This window comes from Vigna angularis, chromosome 2 (assembly GCF_016808095.1).
Source record: "Vigna angularis cultivar LongXiaoDou No.4 chromosome 2, ASM1680809v1, whole genome shotgun sequence".
Classification (NCBI taxonomy): Eukaryota; Viridiplantae; Streptophyta; class Magnoliopsida; order Fabales; family Fabaceae; genus Vigna; species Vigna angularis.
Window position 1 is genome coordinate 30,535,903 of NC_068971.1, and position 14,793 is coordinate 30,550,695.

At 38.0% G+C, this 14,793-nt stretch overlaps 1 protein-coding gene across 1 annotated transcript; it reads left to right on the forward strand.

The window, feature by feature from the left end:
* The first annotated feature begins 1,323 nt into the window (after window positions 1-1,323).
* Window positions 1,324-14,629, forward strand: LOC108327487 (sialyltransferase-like protein 1). The gene is made up of 11 exons (XM_052872972.1): window positions 1,324-1,674; window positions 1,761-1,837; window positions 2,077-2,163; window positions 2,279-2,356; window positions 2,446-2,537; window positions 2,630-2,831; window positions 3,081-3,171; window positions 10,311-10,369; window positions 10,504-10,652; window positions 13,607-13,688; window positions 13,770-14,629. The coding sequence occupies exons 1-11, from the start codon at window positions 1,557-1,559 to the stop codon at window positions 14,160-14,162; spliced, it is 1,428 nt and encodes a 475-aa protein (XP_052728932.1). The 5' UTR covers window positions 1,324-1,556; the 3' UTR covers window positions 14,163-14,629.
* Window positions 14,630-14,793: the final 164 nt, after the last annotated feature.

A 14,793-nucleotide genomic window follows, 5' to 3' on the forward strand; every position in this document is an offset into this window, starting at 1 on the left:
AAACACACAAAATAAAGAAAATAGCATAACTAACTTACTCTTCTACGAAAACTGATTGAACAAACTTGAAAACCTCTCTTTAGTGATCACTTAGGTACTCTCTGATATTCAAACAGTTGTATTATGGTTTAAAAGACTTAAAAAGAGGGAAAAAGGCTCTTAGAGAACAATTTCTAGAAAGATGGTATTTTTCTATATAATGAAACTTGTTAGTTGAAATTCTATTTATACTTTTGAACTTTTAATATTAAAATAAACGAGTCTCGTTATTTAGAATACACTATCATATCTAATACACGATTTTCTAGATTCTTACAAATAGATAGATAATAGTTATAAGGAATTTTTCTTTTTGGGGATATGTTTCTTCCGAAAATAGTGTTGTTGAAAATTCCATTTTTATGCACCATCTTATATAAAATCAATATTTTTACCCAGACACAAATAAACACACGCACATAAACAGACACACATATACACATACAAACACACATGCACACACGAAGATACACATACAAACACACATGCACACACGAAGGTACAAATACACAAACACAAACACATACACACAAACACAAACACATACACACAAACACAAACATACAAACATAACAAATACGAACACACATACATATAAACATACAAAAATACAAAAAATGCATTCATACATGCACAAATACACATATGCACACACAAACACAAACACAAACACACCTACACATATAAACATGTGCGTACACACAAACACAAACATAAACACAGACACAAATACAAACACACACAAACACAAACACATATAAAAAAAATATATACAAACACATGTGTTTTACATATATGTAAGATATTATATTAAAAATATATACAAGATATATGACTAACTTTTGATATTAAAAGGTGATACAAATATTGTTAATTTAATCCTTAAAGTAATAATAAATTTGATTTAATCTATTATAAATTTTAATAAAATATTCTTAATTTAATGTCAAACTAACCTTTAAAATGATATTTTGATGATACAATATTCTTACAAAACTTCTTATAATAATAATAATAATAATTTTACGATTTAATCTCTCACATGTAAAAAAATATTAATATTATTTAATTCCAAAATGTGATCATTTAATAGTAAATTTAATTCTTACTTAACCTTTACATTTTTCTAGTAATAAATCGTACGAAACAAATCACAAAAATAACAAAAGAAATATTGTGGGACTTTTTACCATTCCTAATGCTTACATTAAAAAATAAAATGGTTTATTTGCCAATAGTATATATATTATCTGAAATATATACATGAATCAGTAGTCCCTCGGTCTGATTTGGCACCATATCAAAACGCGATTCTCACCTCAGAACGCGAATCCAAACGCGCTTCCATTTGCGTTTCCAATTCCATTCATGAAGCGAAGAAAGTCGGTGACGTTCGCCAGAGCCTAAAACGTTTTCGTTTTTCGGACAGCTGAAGGTGTTTCTTCTCTGCCACATTTTCGTTCCATTGTATGTGACATTGTTCTGTCTCTTTCTCTCTGAGAGTAACTCAAAGACCAATGAGGCAGTACAAGCAGGTTTCAGCCCTTAACCGGCGACCCACCGTCCTTTATCTGGTGTGCGCGGTTGCATTGTTCTCCCTCCTCCTCTTCTACATCCAATCCTCTCTCTTCGCAGGTATTATCACCGTAACCACCCCACACTTGGAATATCAATCATTCTAATTCTGTTTTCTTAATTTCCGTTTAAATCCGCATGTTCAGGGTCCCTTTCTTCGGCTCGCAAATCCGAAATTATCCGCGTCTTGTCTAACTTTCAGTCCAGTGTTCAGCAATGTGTGGTAACTGTTCGATCTGAAACATTTCTATTTGATGAATAATACTGATGTGGTTATTTATTCATCGTATCATTTCTTAATATTATTGATGTGTAACTCTGGATACACTCACTTCCAATTCTGATAGAAGATTCACATAAAAAACATATAAGCATCTGAATCCAAGTCTTGTGCTTTTATTTTTTTAAAAGGATAGAATATAGTTGTGTTAAGATATGTGCTGACGTTGGAAATTGAAACAGGATAAGAGGGGGCTAGGACTCACTGCTCATATAATTGACCATTGTAATTTGATCCTTAAATACCCTGAAGGTACCAACAGCTCTTGGGTATGTCTTTCTGTCTCCTCAATTCTGAGTTCTGAGAACTCTTATTTTTTTAATGTTTCGTTAATGGTTAAACTGTTGAGTTTCTTTTTTTTTTTCAATGTTTAAATTATTGTAGTACAACGCACAGTTTAAGCACTTTGAGCCGTTGGAGTACAAATATGATGTGTGTGAGGCAATCCTGTTGTGGGAACAGGTGCATTGTAATGACACTCCTTTTGTTCCTGTTTCATTTGAAGTTTCAGAATGAGTATTTACTTGGGCGGATGTGTTGAGATGTTGCAGTATCGGAACATAACAACTGTGTTGACCAGAGAGTATCTTGATTCTCGACCTGGTGGTTGGATGGATTACGCTCCACAAAGGATAGCACAGTTGTATGGATCTTGAAACTTGATTTCAATTTTGTTTATTGGGTTGCATGTGTTAGCAGTTAGTGTATGTGTGCTAATGCCTTTTCTTCTTGTAGGGGGACAAAGAAGTGCAGCAACAAGACTCTTTGTGAAGAGAACCTCAATGTGTTATTACCTGCAAAGCCCCCATTTCACCCACGACAGTTCCGAACTTGTGCTGTTGTTGGGAATTCTGGGGACCTTCTGAAGACTACATTTGGGAAAGAAATTGATAGCCATGATGCTGTTATTCGGGAGAATGAGGCCCCTGTTAATGAGGTAAACATGTCAACCCATCATAATGGGGTTTAACAATTTCTTCTTTCATTTCTGTTTTCTTGAAATCCTGTTAGTTTATCCAAAGCATAGATGAAACGACCACTTGCTTCTGCAATATCCAACCATTATATTATTACTTCTGAACAAGATCCCAAAAAGTGATATAGTATTAGAGTTTGTAGTGCATTTATCTGATATGCTATTAAAAGAGTCGCGGATACTTATTTTGTCCCTTTATGGATTGTGTAGGAATATGCCAAATATGTTGGTCTTAAGAGGGATTTCCGTCTAGTTGTCAGAGGTGCTGCGCGTAACATGGTCCCTATTCTAAACGGATCTGGTAAGTTATTATTTTTTAAATATTTAAACAGAGATGCAAAACTTCTGTTGAAATTTTGGGACATGTTAGTTGTAATGGGAATCTATCCAGTGTGAAATATAGCTTAATTTTCTATTAAAGATTTGGCATGCAAAACATCACTATAGAACAAAGACATCCTTGTCCATTGAATATCCATCTATATTTGTAATGTGTCAAAAAGTATATAAAACTAGAAAAATAAAAATTACCAACAAAAACATGAAGGGGCTAGGTCAAACCTCAAAATAACATAATCAAAAATATCTAAACGCAAGTAACCCATACTTGTTCCTAGGAAACTTTCCCTAATAAATTATGGCATAATATCAAACAAATAAAACTCATTTTTTTTTGTTCAAAACCATAGTTGGCAAGTTTATTAAGACTATATTACCCTCTATAAGTATGATATAGAAAAAAAAATGCATAGAAGAACAAAGTTGAAGACATCTTATGATGTAGAAAAAAAATGCATACAAGAACAAAGTTGAAGACATCTTATCCATCTCCCTTGGATTTGCCATGGTACAGGATGAACATCCTTTGGAGCTTCAATCACAAGATTTGAATCTCATTCCTACCAAATTTGCTTCATTTCCTTCAATATGCTTGTTCGATAGGCTATGATAGCAGCCATGATCTCCTCTCAGAATGTAACAATTAGGCCTACTTATGCCACAAATCCTCCCATAAAAAAACACCTCTAGTGCCTTAAGAAAATACATGCATTGGTAGCATGTCCAAAACTCCCACGTGCTACTCGAATTGTATTGCTCTTAACACTTCAGATATTGAGAAGAAAACTCAAACTTTTTGCATTCAATTATATATATATATATATATATATATATATATATATATGAGCAATGAGTACACTAGCATAAAAGAAAGCATTGGAGATTGTGCCTATAGATGGCAACAGGCTTCAGAATTGGGGAGGAGATAACAAGTATTTACAATTACAAGGACATATTTTCTGAAGTTTAAATCTAAGGATACTAGGAGGCTACCAATTGACTTGAACAATATTTGGTTCTGCTTGAGGAGGAGAGGGAAATACTCAATAGACTATCATAATGCGATTTTGACTACTATGGTGTCGGGAGCTACAATCCTACAATTATAACAATATTGTCTGTTGAGCATTTCTCTACCAAAGAATTACCATGCAACCATTCTAGACGTAGTTATCAAATTAAAAAAGTTTATGCTAACCCTTGATTAGGATGGTCGGTAGCACATTACAAGTGATCTTATTATCAATCTAAAACCCAAGACAGTAACCCAGTACAAGATGCTCCTACCTAATGGAGTCTTGAGGAGGTGGACGTGCACAGCATAGTGGCCCTTATCCCAACAAACAGAGAGGTTATCTCCTAGGTTTGAACTACTTTAGTGCCTATAGTCACTCTCTTTTACAGAAAAATTACTAAAGTTTAATTCTAACCAATAAATCAATGTAGCTGGAAACAATTAGTTCCCTCTACTTAAATTCGTATTTTAGAATTTATATTTTCAGACATTTATATTATTTCTTGCTCTTGATGATTGTCTTTAACAGATATAAAATTTTAAAATTAATTTATTAATAAGTAAAAAGTACATATTAGCAAATAAAATAATTTTAAAGAAGACTTAAATATGTTACTTGAGATTAAAAACTGATAAAAATATATTCTTGAGGGCTTCACAGATCCCTCTCATTATCTTCTATATATATTGAAAAAGCAAGAGTACATGGAACACCAAAAATCTGCACTAGACCTCTAGGTACAGAACTAGGTACTACTCATTACTGTCTAGCAGACTAGCCTTAATGATGATATGTAACAGTAATTATTCTAACACTCTCCCTCAAGCTGGAGCATACAGATTGTATGTACCAAGCTTGGAACAAATAAACTCAATCCGAGGTCCCCTTAATGACTTGGTCAACACATCTGCAAGTTGGTCATTTGATCCAACAAACTCGGTACATATTTCTTTTGACAATAACTTTTCCCGAACAAAATGACAATCAATTTCTATATGTTTAGTTCTCTCGTGAAACACTGGATTTGATGCAATGTGAAGAGCAGCTTGGTTATCACAATACATCTTCATACTCTGGATGTCAAGAAGCTAAGCTCTTGAAGGAACTGCTTCACCCATATAAGTTCACATGTCAGTGACACCATTGCCCTATATTCAGCTTCAGCTGTTGATCGAGCCACTACATTTTGTTTCTTACTTTTCCATGAGATAATGTTTCGTCCAAGGAAAACACAGTATCCAGCAGTAGATCATCTATCAATAGGAGAACCTGCCCAATCGGCATCACAATATCTTGATACCTGAAGGCTTCCTTTTTCTTCATATAACAGCCCTTGCCCGGGAGCCTTTTTCACATACCTTAGAATGCGAATGATAGCATTCCAATGGCCAACACATGGAGCTTGCATGAACTGACTAACCACTTCAACTGCAAAAGATAGATCCGACCTTGTAATAATGAGATAGATTAGTTTTCCAACTAGCCTCCTATATCTCTCTGGGTCGGAGAATAACTCACCTTCTGCTGTTAAGTTTTGATTTGGGTCCATAGAACTGTCAACCGGTCTACAATCAATCATGCCTGTTTCTTGCAAAATATCCAGAGCATACTTCCTTTCGGAGATTACAACTCCATCTTTTGACTGAGCTACTTCAATGCCTAAGAAGTATTTGAGGCTTCCAAGATCCTTGGTTCAGAAATGTCTACACAAGTACTCCTTCAATTGAGATATTCCAGCAGTATCATTTCCTGTAATGACTATATCATCAACATATACTATTAAGTAAACACATTTCCCGAGAGACGAATGATAATAAAAGCCTGCATTTCTGCAATCATGATGAAGCACGTGACACAAGCTCCCAAGTATTACTGTGGTCAAGAGCCTGCATTTCTGCAATCATGGCTTGTCGCCATCCAGGATGATCACGTGCTTCTTTCACATTTTTGGGTATAACCACAGAAGACACTGAGGATAAAAGGGAATAAAAGGAGGGCGACAGTCTGTGATAGCTAAGAAAATTATAAATGGGATGGGTTTCGAGTGGAACGAGTATCTTTTCTGAGAGCAATGGGCCAACCAGAATCATTTTCACCAGGAGGCGTGGCAGGAGGCGGTGAGGGAGAAGAATCTGAAGGAGGAGATCCACCATTTTCTGGAAGAGGACTACCCATCGGGGTACTGTGGCGGAAGATATCAATATGTGGAGAGGAAGGTTCGGGAGGACCTTGAGCATGATTTGGATTGACTGAGACATTGGAGATATTGGACTCAACCACTGGAAGAGGAAGGACCTGTTGGAGGATATGAACATCTTGAACGGATGGAGAGAAGAAAGGTGTTTGTTCAAAGAATGTAACATTGGTAGACATGTAGTACTTCTTGGTTTCAGGGGAGTAACACCGGTACCCTTTTTGAAGCCGAGAATAGACTAAAAAGACACATTTGATTGCACGAGCGGAGAGCTTGTCTAGCCCCGGAGACATGTCGTGAACAAAACAAACACAACCAAAACCTCAAGGAGGGGTGTGAAAGAGAGGATCATTGGGAAAGAGAATGGAGAAAGGGACTTTATTATTGAGAGAGGAGGAGAGCATCCTATTAATAAGAAAACATGCAGTTAAGATGGCATCCCCCAGTGATGAACAGGAATATGGGCACCAAGCAAAAGGGTACGAGCAGTTTCAACCAAGTGTCTATTTTTTCTTTCGGTTATACCATTTTGCTGGGGTGTATGAGGACAAGTGGACTGATGCAAAATACCATGGGAGCTAAGGATTGCAGAAAAAGTGGAGGAGAAATACTCTTTAGCATTATCACTTCTTAAGATTTTAATTACTTGACCAAATTGGTTCTTGATTTCATTCAAAAAGGATGTGAAGATGGGTAACAATTCAGAGCGATCTTTCATTAGATAAACCCAAGTACATCTAGAATACTCATCAATAAATGTAACAAAATACCTAAAACCAAAAGAAGAGATGCGACTAGGTCCCCAGACATCAGAATGAATAATAGAAAAACTAGAATCACACATTGATTGAGACCTTTTAGGAAAGATAGATCTAACATGTTTTCCTAGTTGACAAGACTCACATTCTAAAGTCTGAAGACTACTAAGTTCAGGACACATCTTTTTTAACTTTGACAAGTGAGGATGGCCAAATCGGTCATGTAACACTTTAGGGGGAAGAGCTGCAACACAGGATACACGTGGACGAGATCCAAAATGGTATAAACCTCCAGCTTCATATCCTTCTCCAATTTGTCTCCTCAAGCCACGCTCCTGTATAACAAAAGATTTTGAATCAAAAGTTATTGAACAATGTCACATTTTGGTTAACTGACTTAAGGAAAGTAAATTGAATGGACAGTTAGGGACAAAAAGAACAAATTTCAGAGTGAGAGAGGGAGACAGGGAGACAGGGAGACTTGATCGACTCCCTTTGAACAAGTTTTAGAGTCATTTGCAAGGGTAATGAAATGGGATTTTTCTTGGAGGGGAAGGGTTGAGAACAATGAGGTATTACCAGAGATATGATCAGAAGCACCCGAGTCAATTACCCATGAATTTTGACCTTCCATGGATTGAGAAATGCAAGCTGTGGATGTACTTGGGAATTGAGATGATTGGGCCAAGCTGTTAGACTTTAATCGCAGATACTCTTGATACTCTTCCTCAGTGAACTTGGAGTCAGAAATGGGAGTTTCAGCCTTAGAGATATTGGCGGTTTTTGAAGGAAAACCATGCAAGGAGTAGCAATTTTCTTGAGTATGACCCACCCTCTTATAGTAAGTGCACTGTGGACGTCCCCGACCTCCACGTCCTCCTCCTATAGTGCCACATCCTCCTCTTTCTCGTGTGGCAACCATGACAGATGGTTCCATTGTTTCATGAGCTTCCTGAGATTGAGGCACTGGAACACAAAGAAGACGTGTGGTCAAGGCTTCCAAGGAAGGGACTTCATGACTTATCAGAAGTTGATCTCTGATATGATTCAAATGTGGATGTAAAGCTCGGAGGATCATCACCATATAATACTTCTCAAGCTTCTTCTTGATGTCTTCCGAAGATTCCACTTCTAAGAACATTCTCAACTCTTCCACAGTAGCTTGGGCTTCAGTCATGAAGGAGACCATATCATGGTCTGTCATTTGGAGACATGCAAGTTTGTTTGTTGTATCATAAAAACGTTGAATATCATTAGCATAAATGCTTTGAGCTTTCTTCCAAATGAGTGACATGTTTTGAAGGCTCTAAGAGATATCAAAAGTCGGGGTTCCACAGATTGCCACAATAGGGCACACAATTGGAAATCTGCTTGTTTCCATTGTTCAGCCTTTTCAGAAGGTACATGGCTTCCATCCTGCTCAAGGTGGTCATAATGTCCTTGACCGAGGAACCACATTTCCACGGCAGCAGACCAAGACAGATAATTCTTTCCGTTTAGCTTTTCAAAAGTAATGGAGGGACTTCCAGAGAAAGAAAGAACACTTCCAGACGCCATTCTTGATAAAAATAGGAGAAAGAAAAACGCGGTAGTGAGGAACCAAAAAATCGAGAGGGTTTCTTAGGGTTTTCTTCAAGGGAAGCTTCTGGACATCACTGAAGTAGGGTTTTGAGGGTCAGAACAGAGAGAGGAGGCTCAGGCGACAGCTATGGAGGTGTCACGGTGACCTTTCGACGGGCAGAGGGCGGCGCGTGAACAGTACGCGCCTGTTCGTAGCGCACAAAGAAGCGGCGCGTGGTGGAGCGTGGAGGAGAATCAGACTCCGGCACTGGTGGGGTTGGTCGTCGCGCGAAGAGACGAACCAGATCCAGTGGTCGCCGGACGAAACAGTGACGGCGGACGGCGGCAGACGGCGGCGGACAACGGCGGACAAATGTGAGATGGCAGAGAACCAAGTTAAAGAGCTTTAAACTGCAGTTGACAGCTGCAGGTAGTGACAAGACAACTGCGGACAACAGCAAAGGGCACCGGACAGATGCGAACGACAATGACAATGCTGGTAGACAATCCAAGACAGAAACCAGAGCATGATGAACCTGCTCTAATACCAACTTGAGATTAAAAACTGATAAAAATATATTCTTGAGGGCTTCACTGATCCCTCTCATTATCTTCTATATATATTGAAAAAGCAAGAGTATATGGAACACCAAGAGTCTGCACTAGACCTCTAGGTACAAAACTAGGTACTACTCATTACTGGTCTAGCAGACTAGCCTTAATGATAATATGTAACAGTAATTATTCTAACAATGTTTTTAGTTTGATAGATCTGATAGTTGTCTTTTTAGTCCTTACAAATTTGTAGAAATTAGTCGTTAAAGACAAAATTGTTCTTTAGTCCTTTTTAGAAAATAATCTACAAAAGTTAGTCCTAAAAAAGTAGTTTTAGTCATTTTTTGTCCACTTTGTTAGTATTGTTGCTTACATGACAAACAGAGGACATGTCACCAACTGTCATTCGTAACTAATGAATTCACTCTAAAAATAAGACATGTATCATTATTAGACATGCCAGTTTATTCTTTTTTGATTTTTTATAAATTTTTATTAAAAGGGGCTACAAGTTAGTTCCTTTGAGTGATGAAATTAGTTGGGTGAGTGATGGAATATGGAAATCATGTTTTCCATTGGCTAGATTGTGTTCGTTCAAGGGCCATGGGTTTCATTTCCTCTAAAATATGTTTTTAATTATTTACTGCCGATGTTTTGGGGAACTAATTTCTGCAGATATTTTCTTTAACGACTTGGAAAAACAATTGTATTATAAATTGAAAGACTAAAACCATATTTAAGCCTTTTAAAAAAGTTGCTATTTTGATAAACATGTAATAAAATGTTAGATTCCTGTAACTATGTGTAGACAAATATATTAATATATCTCGACATCTGGTGTCTAAAGCTCAAATTTACCGGGATCAATTGGTTGGTTCCTGCACAAGTTGTGGGAAGTAGAAATCTAGAAGTTTACTAGATATTATGAGATTTTAATCCTAATTTTTTCCTTGTTTTCGTTTGTATGTTAGTTCATGGTATCTATATAATGAAAGGATTAAAACTTGTTCTTTTGCAGACACTGAGGTTCTCATAATCAAAAGTCTGACACACAGAGAAATCAATGCAGTTATAAAGGTGAGAATCTGTTCTTTATAACCGTTTTATTGAATGCTTTTAGGTATATATCAGTACGGATGGGAGCAACTGGATACCTAGCTACTTACTAGAATAGTTTTATCTACATTTTTTCAAACTACTTTTTATGGCAGACCATACCCAATCCAGTCTATCTCTTCCAAGGAATTGTACTACGTCGAGGTGCCAAAGGAACTGGAATGAAATCTATTGAGTTAGCGCTCTCCATGTGTGATATCATTGATATATATGGATTCACTGTTGATCCAGGATACACTGAATGGTTAGTTTCTCTATTTTGATATTGATTATTTCTCAAATTCTTGGTGTTTCCTCCATCGATACACAAAATCTTAATTTTTAAATTATTTGTTTATTTATTTTTGTAAATGTTAGGTTGTGATACTAAAAGACTTTCAAACATTTCATGTTGAAATTTGAGATAATATCTTTAGAATCTTCCTAATTAGAGGAAATAGATATATAATCTTTTATTTTATTTTATTTTCTTAGTTTCCCTATTTCCCTTTTTAAGAGAATTAGATTATTACAAATAGAGGGTATCAGAATGTATTTTTTATGATTGAGAATAATAAATCAATCTTATTTTTTAACTTGGTATCAGAGCCTGTCTGATCCGCTTCCGTGGTCTTTGCTGTCTGCCGGCGGCCTCCTAAAAGTCTTTTCTTTAACATGTGTTTTTATTGGGCTCCAATTGTCCTAGTCAAGTTCTGCCTTAGAATTCTGGCCTTTTATCCATTATTACCAAATACAAAGCTTGTTTGAGTATGATTAGAATGGGATTCGAACCCATTCCCTTTCGGACCAGTAGCTGAAACTGGCGCTTTAGATCTGTTGATGCCCAATCAATTTTGGCTCCTTTTGGGATTCTTATTGACTACTAGTTGAATCAAAGAGACCGAAAGTCTCTTCGAAGAACCCAAGAAAGGCCACTGCCTTTGCTGCTTACTCCGCTGTGCACTGCCCTCTCCACCGCTAGTCATCGTCCGCCGCCAGCCTCCATACGTTGCCAGCTACTGTCCGTCGTAGTTCTGACCGGTGACTAGCGGATCTGGATCGTCTCTTTGAGTGCGACCTAACCCTGGTGGTCGACACCTCAGACTCCTCTGCACGTGTCGTCACTCACCTCTTTCTCGTCTCAGGTTTTTCACTCTGTTGGAACCCAGAGAAAAATCTCTCTCTGTCTCTCCCCATCTTCTGGAGTTGTTCAATTTGGGAACATGGCCCAGGAATCTCAGCACGCCTCCTTTCTCCGTCAGATCTCGTGTATATGTTTGTCACGTGCCGCTGTCCCGGTGTCGGAATCACACCGCGTCGCTTCCAGTTGAGTCGCCGGACCTCCTCCTCTCTGTTCTGACCTTCCATAGCAGGATCTGCGTCTTCTTTGCTTCTCACTATCCGTCGCAAGCTTCATTCTTTTTTTGTTTCTCGAGCAACAGTGCTTCGTCTCCACTACCACTGATGCGCCAGCTCCTAGTACTACTTCTCCTGCTTCCGTCATCTTCTTCTCCATTGAGAAGGGTTCTCTGCCTTCACGGGCTTTCTGCCACCACCAATGGGTTTCTTCTTCCTCTTTCTTGTGCGGCATTGATTGGTGCTTCTTGCCGACGTCTCTGCCGCTTGTGCCGCCGAATGCACCGGCACCTGTGGCCAATCTGTCTCCACTGTCTGGTTACAATTCCGTGATTCTCTCTTGCAAGTGTGATGTCCCCGTTGGCCTGTGGCATGAAGGGGAGTCTGTTTATGTTCCAGTCAACAATTCATCAGCCTTGTTGGCAGGTGCTTTAATGTCGCTGGTGCTGCAGTCAGTTGTACGTTACTGCCTCAAGTTTGTCGATGTTGCCTCAATAAGCTACCGCATTTTCTTTAGTCAAGATTAAGAGTGTCTCGTGAAGTGCATTAACCGTCGTTTCCGCTGTTTGTCGTGAGGGAAAATATTTTTCACCCTTGCAGAGAACTTTCTTCTTGGGCTAGAGTTTAGCCCGTACTTTTGTGATACAGTGTAAGTATCACCATTTGGGAGTAGTCCAGTAGAGAACTTAGGACCTCCAAAGTGTCTTCGATATTTGGTGTTTTTTGGTTTCTACCATCACTAATGTGAAAGGCTCTCTTCACCTTCAATGCTTTGTTATAATAGCTCACTGAGAGTTGTTCTTTGAGATCGCCCGCTGAATTGACTCTTTCGAAGTTATGGGATTTAGATTTGTCCCTCGTACAGATCGGTTCTCACCAGTTCTTCCACCTACACATTCTGTTGTTCAGTCGTGAGGAGGAGAAAGTTCCAGCCGCTGCAGGTAGTGTAGTCCCTGCAGGTTTGTTGCTGTTAGCCTCTGCAGGACAGATGTTTCCTGAAGGCTTGTTGTTGTTCAGGGCAGTTAAGTCCCTGAAGGTTTGTTGTTGTTTAGGGTAGTTAAGTCCCTACATGTTTGTGGGTTAGCCTTTTAGTTCCAGCCACTGCAGGGTAGTGTAGTCCCTGCAAGTCTGTTGTTGTTAGCCTCTGCAGGACAGTTGTTTCCTGAAGGCTTGTTGTTGTTCAGGGCAGTTAAATCCCTTAAGGTTTGTTGTTGTTTAGGGTAGTTAAATCCTATAGGTTTGTGGCTGTTAGCCTTTGAAGGCCTCCATATGTTACTAATAGAAATCATGTTCTTAAAGTTTTGTTACTGTTCGCCACTATTGATAGCAATCCAGTCCCTGCAGTTTGTTGTTGTTCGCCATTGGAGGCCCTTCATCTGTTCTTGTAGTTTTTGATGTTTGCTGCTGCAAGTCATCATCCATTTTTGATGGAAATCTCTCTCGTCCATTGTTGTCCAAGTTGAAGTTTCATGGTGCTCGTTCGCCCTCGTCCATTGCTGTCCAAGTTGAAGTTTCATGGTGCTAGTTCGCTTTTGTCCATTGCTGTCCAATTTGGTTTATTGACGTTCTCTACAATTGAGTTTGACTACTATTCCAAACTTGGTTCATACAATCTTGTATGATCCAGCTTGAGAGGGAGTGTTGTAATTTGAGATAATATCTTTATAATCTTCTTAATTAGAGGAAATAGATATATAATCTTTTATTTTATTTTATTTTCCTAGTTTTCCTATTTTCCTTTTTAGGAGAATTAAATTATTACAAATAGAGGGTATCAGAATGTATTTTTATGATTGAGAATAATAAATCAGTCTTATTTTTTAACTTTTCATCTTCCCTTTTTATCTTTTTTTTTTCTTATAGGACAAGATACTTCTCTAAGCCTAGGAAGGGACACAATCCACTTCAAGGAAGAGCGTATTACCAACTTCTAGAATGTCTTGGGGTATACCTTAATTATAAATTTCTATACACAATATATTTAGTGTGTATATTTTATAATAATTTCGAGTTGTTTTATTGTCAGGTAATCAGGATTCACTCGCCCATGAGATCTAAGAGGAGGGAAGACTGGTCAGATATACCTGGTAGAGAAATGATAAGGCAAGCACATGCAGCAGCTTTGCGCTTGAAAAGGAATGAAGACGATCATGGAGGTGATTTAGGGCAGTTTGGCAATTGTAAGGTGTGGGGCAATGTGGATCCAGAGAACAGTGGACCTGTTTCAGGATCACCAGACATGAGTGATGTCAGGAAATATTCAAATTATAGTAAATGGGAAGTGATACCTTTTGAGAGTTTGAGGAGGGAAGCACAGGATCATTATAACCAGATGCAAGGGGTCTCTCTATATAAAATGGACGGCAATAGGTTGGATGATCTAGTCTGTGTGAGACATTCCTCAAAATCTGATGCGTAAGTGGTGCCTTTGCTTTCTATTGTTATTATTTGATCGTGCCCAACCTTCTATAGAATCTTGGATGAAGTTACTTTCTCTGAGGGCTGCTGACATTACTTCCCAACAGCGTTCTGTTTCTTCACTTATTGCAGCCAGAGCGTAGCACCAATCTCAACTCCAAGTGAAAAAATGGAGTGAATATGCATAATTCCACCAATCCTGGTGATTCATGTTAGAAATCACACTACAGGAATTCTGACCCCAGAAGTTTGTTGTACCATTTTTTTTTTCAGTTCTGGAATGGACAGTCCTTAGTCCGTGGCATGATAGGTATCTAACTTCTATAATGTACTAATTGTCTAAAGAAGTATCTGCAAAAAAAGAAACATTTTTTTTATGATGATGGATAAAGAAAATGATAGTGAGCTGTTTTGTTTTACGAGATTTTCAATGTATTTATGTTGTTGCTAAGTTTTTTTTCCTCTTTATTCATGTCTTTTCTCTTTTGCTCCTCTTGCCACTACTTATCTTGAGTTTGTTACCACAAATTGTTGCGTGACTTATTTTGCTGAATTTACCTTTTCATTTTGTTTACTAATTGGTCAGCCTCAAGACCAATAGCTCTTCAAATATGTGACTCATGCCGCATGTT

Bases quoted from the DNA above. Each gene is read 5' to 3' on its own strand.
- LOC108327487 (XM_052872972.1), top strand. From the start codon at position 1,557: ATGAGGCAGTACAAGCAGGTTTCAGCCCTTAACCGGCGACCCACCGTC. The intron at 1,838-2,076 runs GTAACTGTTCGA...AAATTGAAACAG, and splicing joins CCAGTGTTCAGCAATGTGTG to GATAAGAGGGGGCTAGGACT. The intron at 10,370-10,503 runs GTGAGAATCTGT...TTTTTATGGCAG, and splicing joins AAATCAATGCAGTTATAAAG to ACCATACCCAATCCAGTCTA.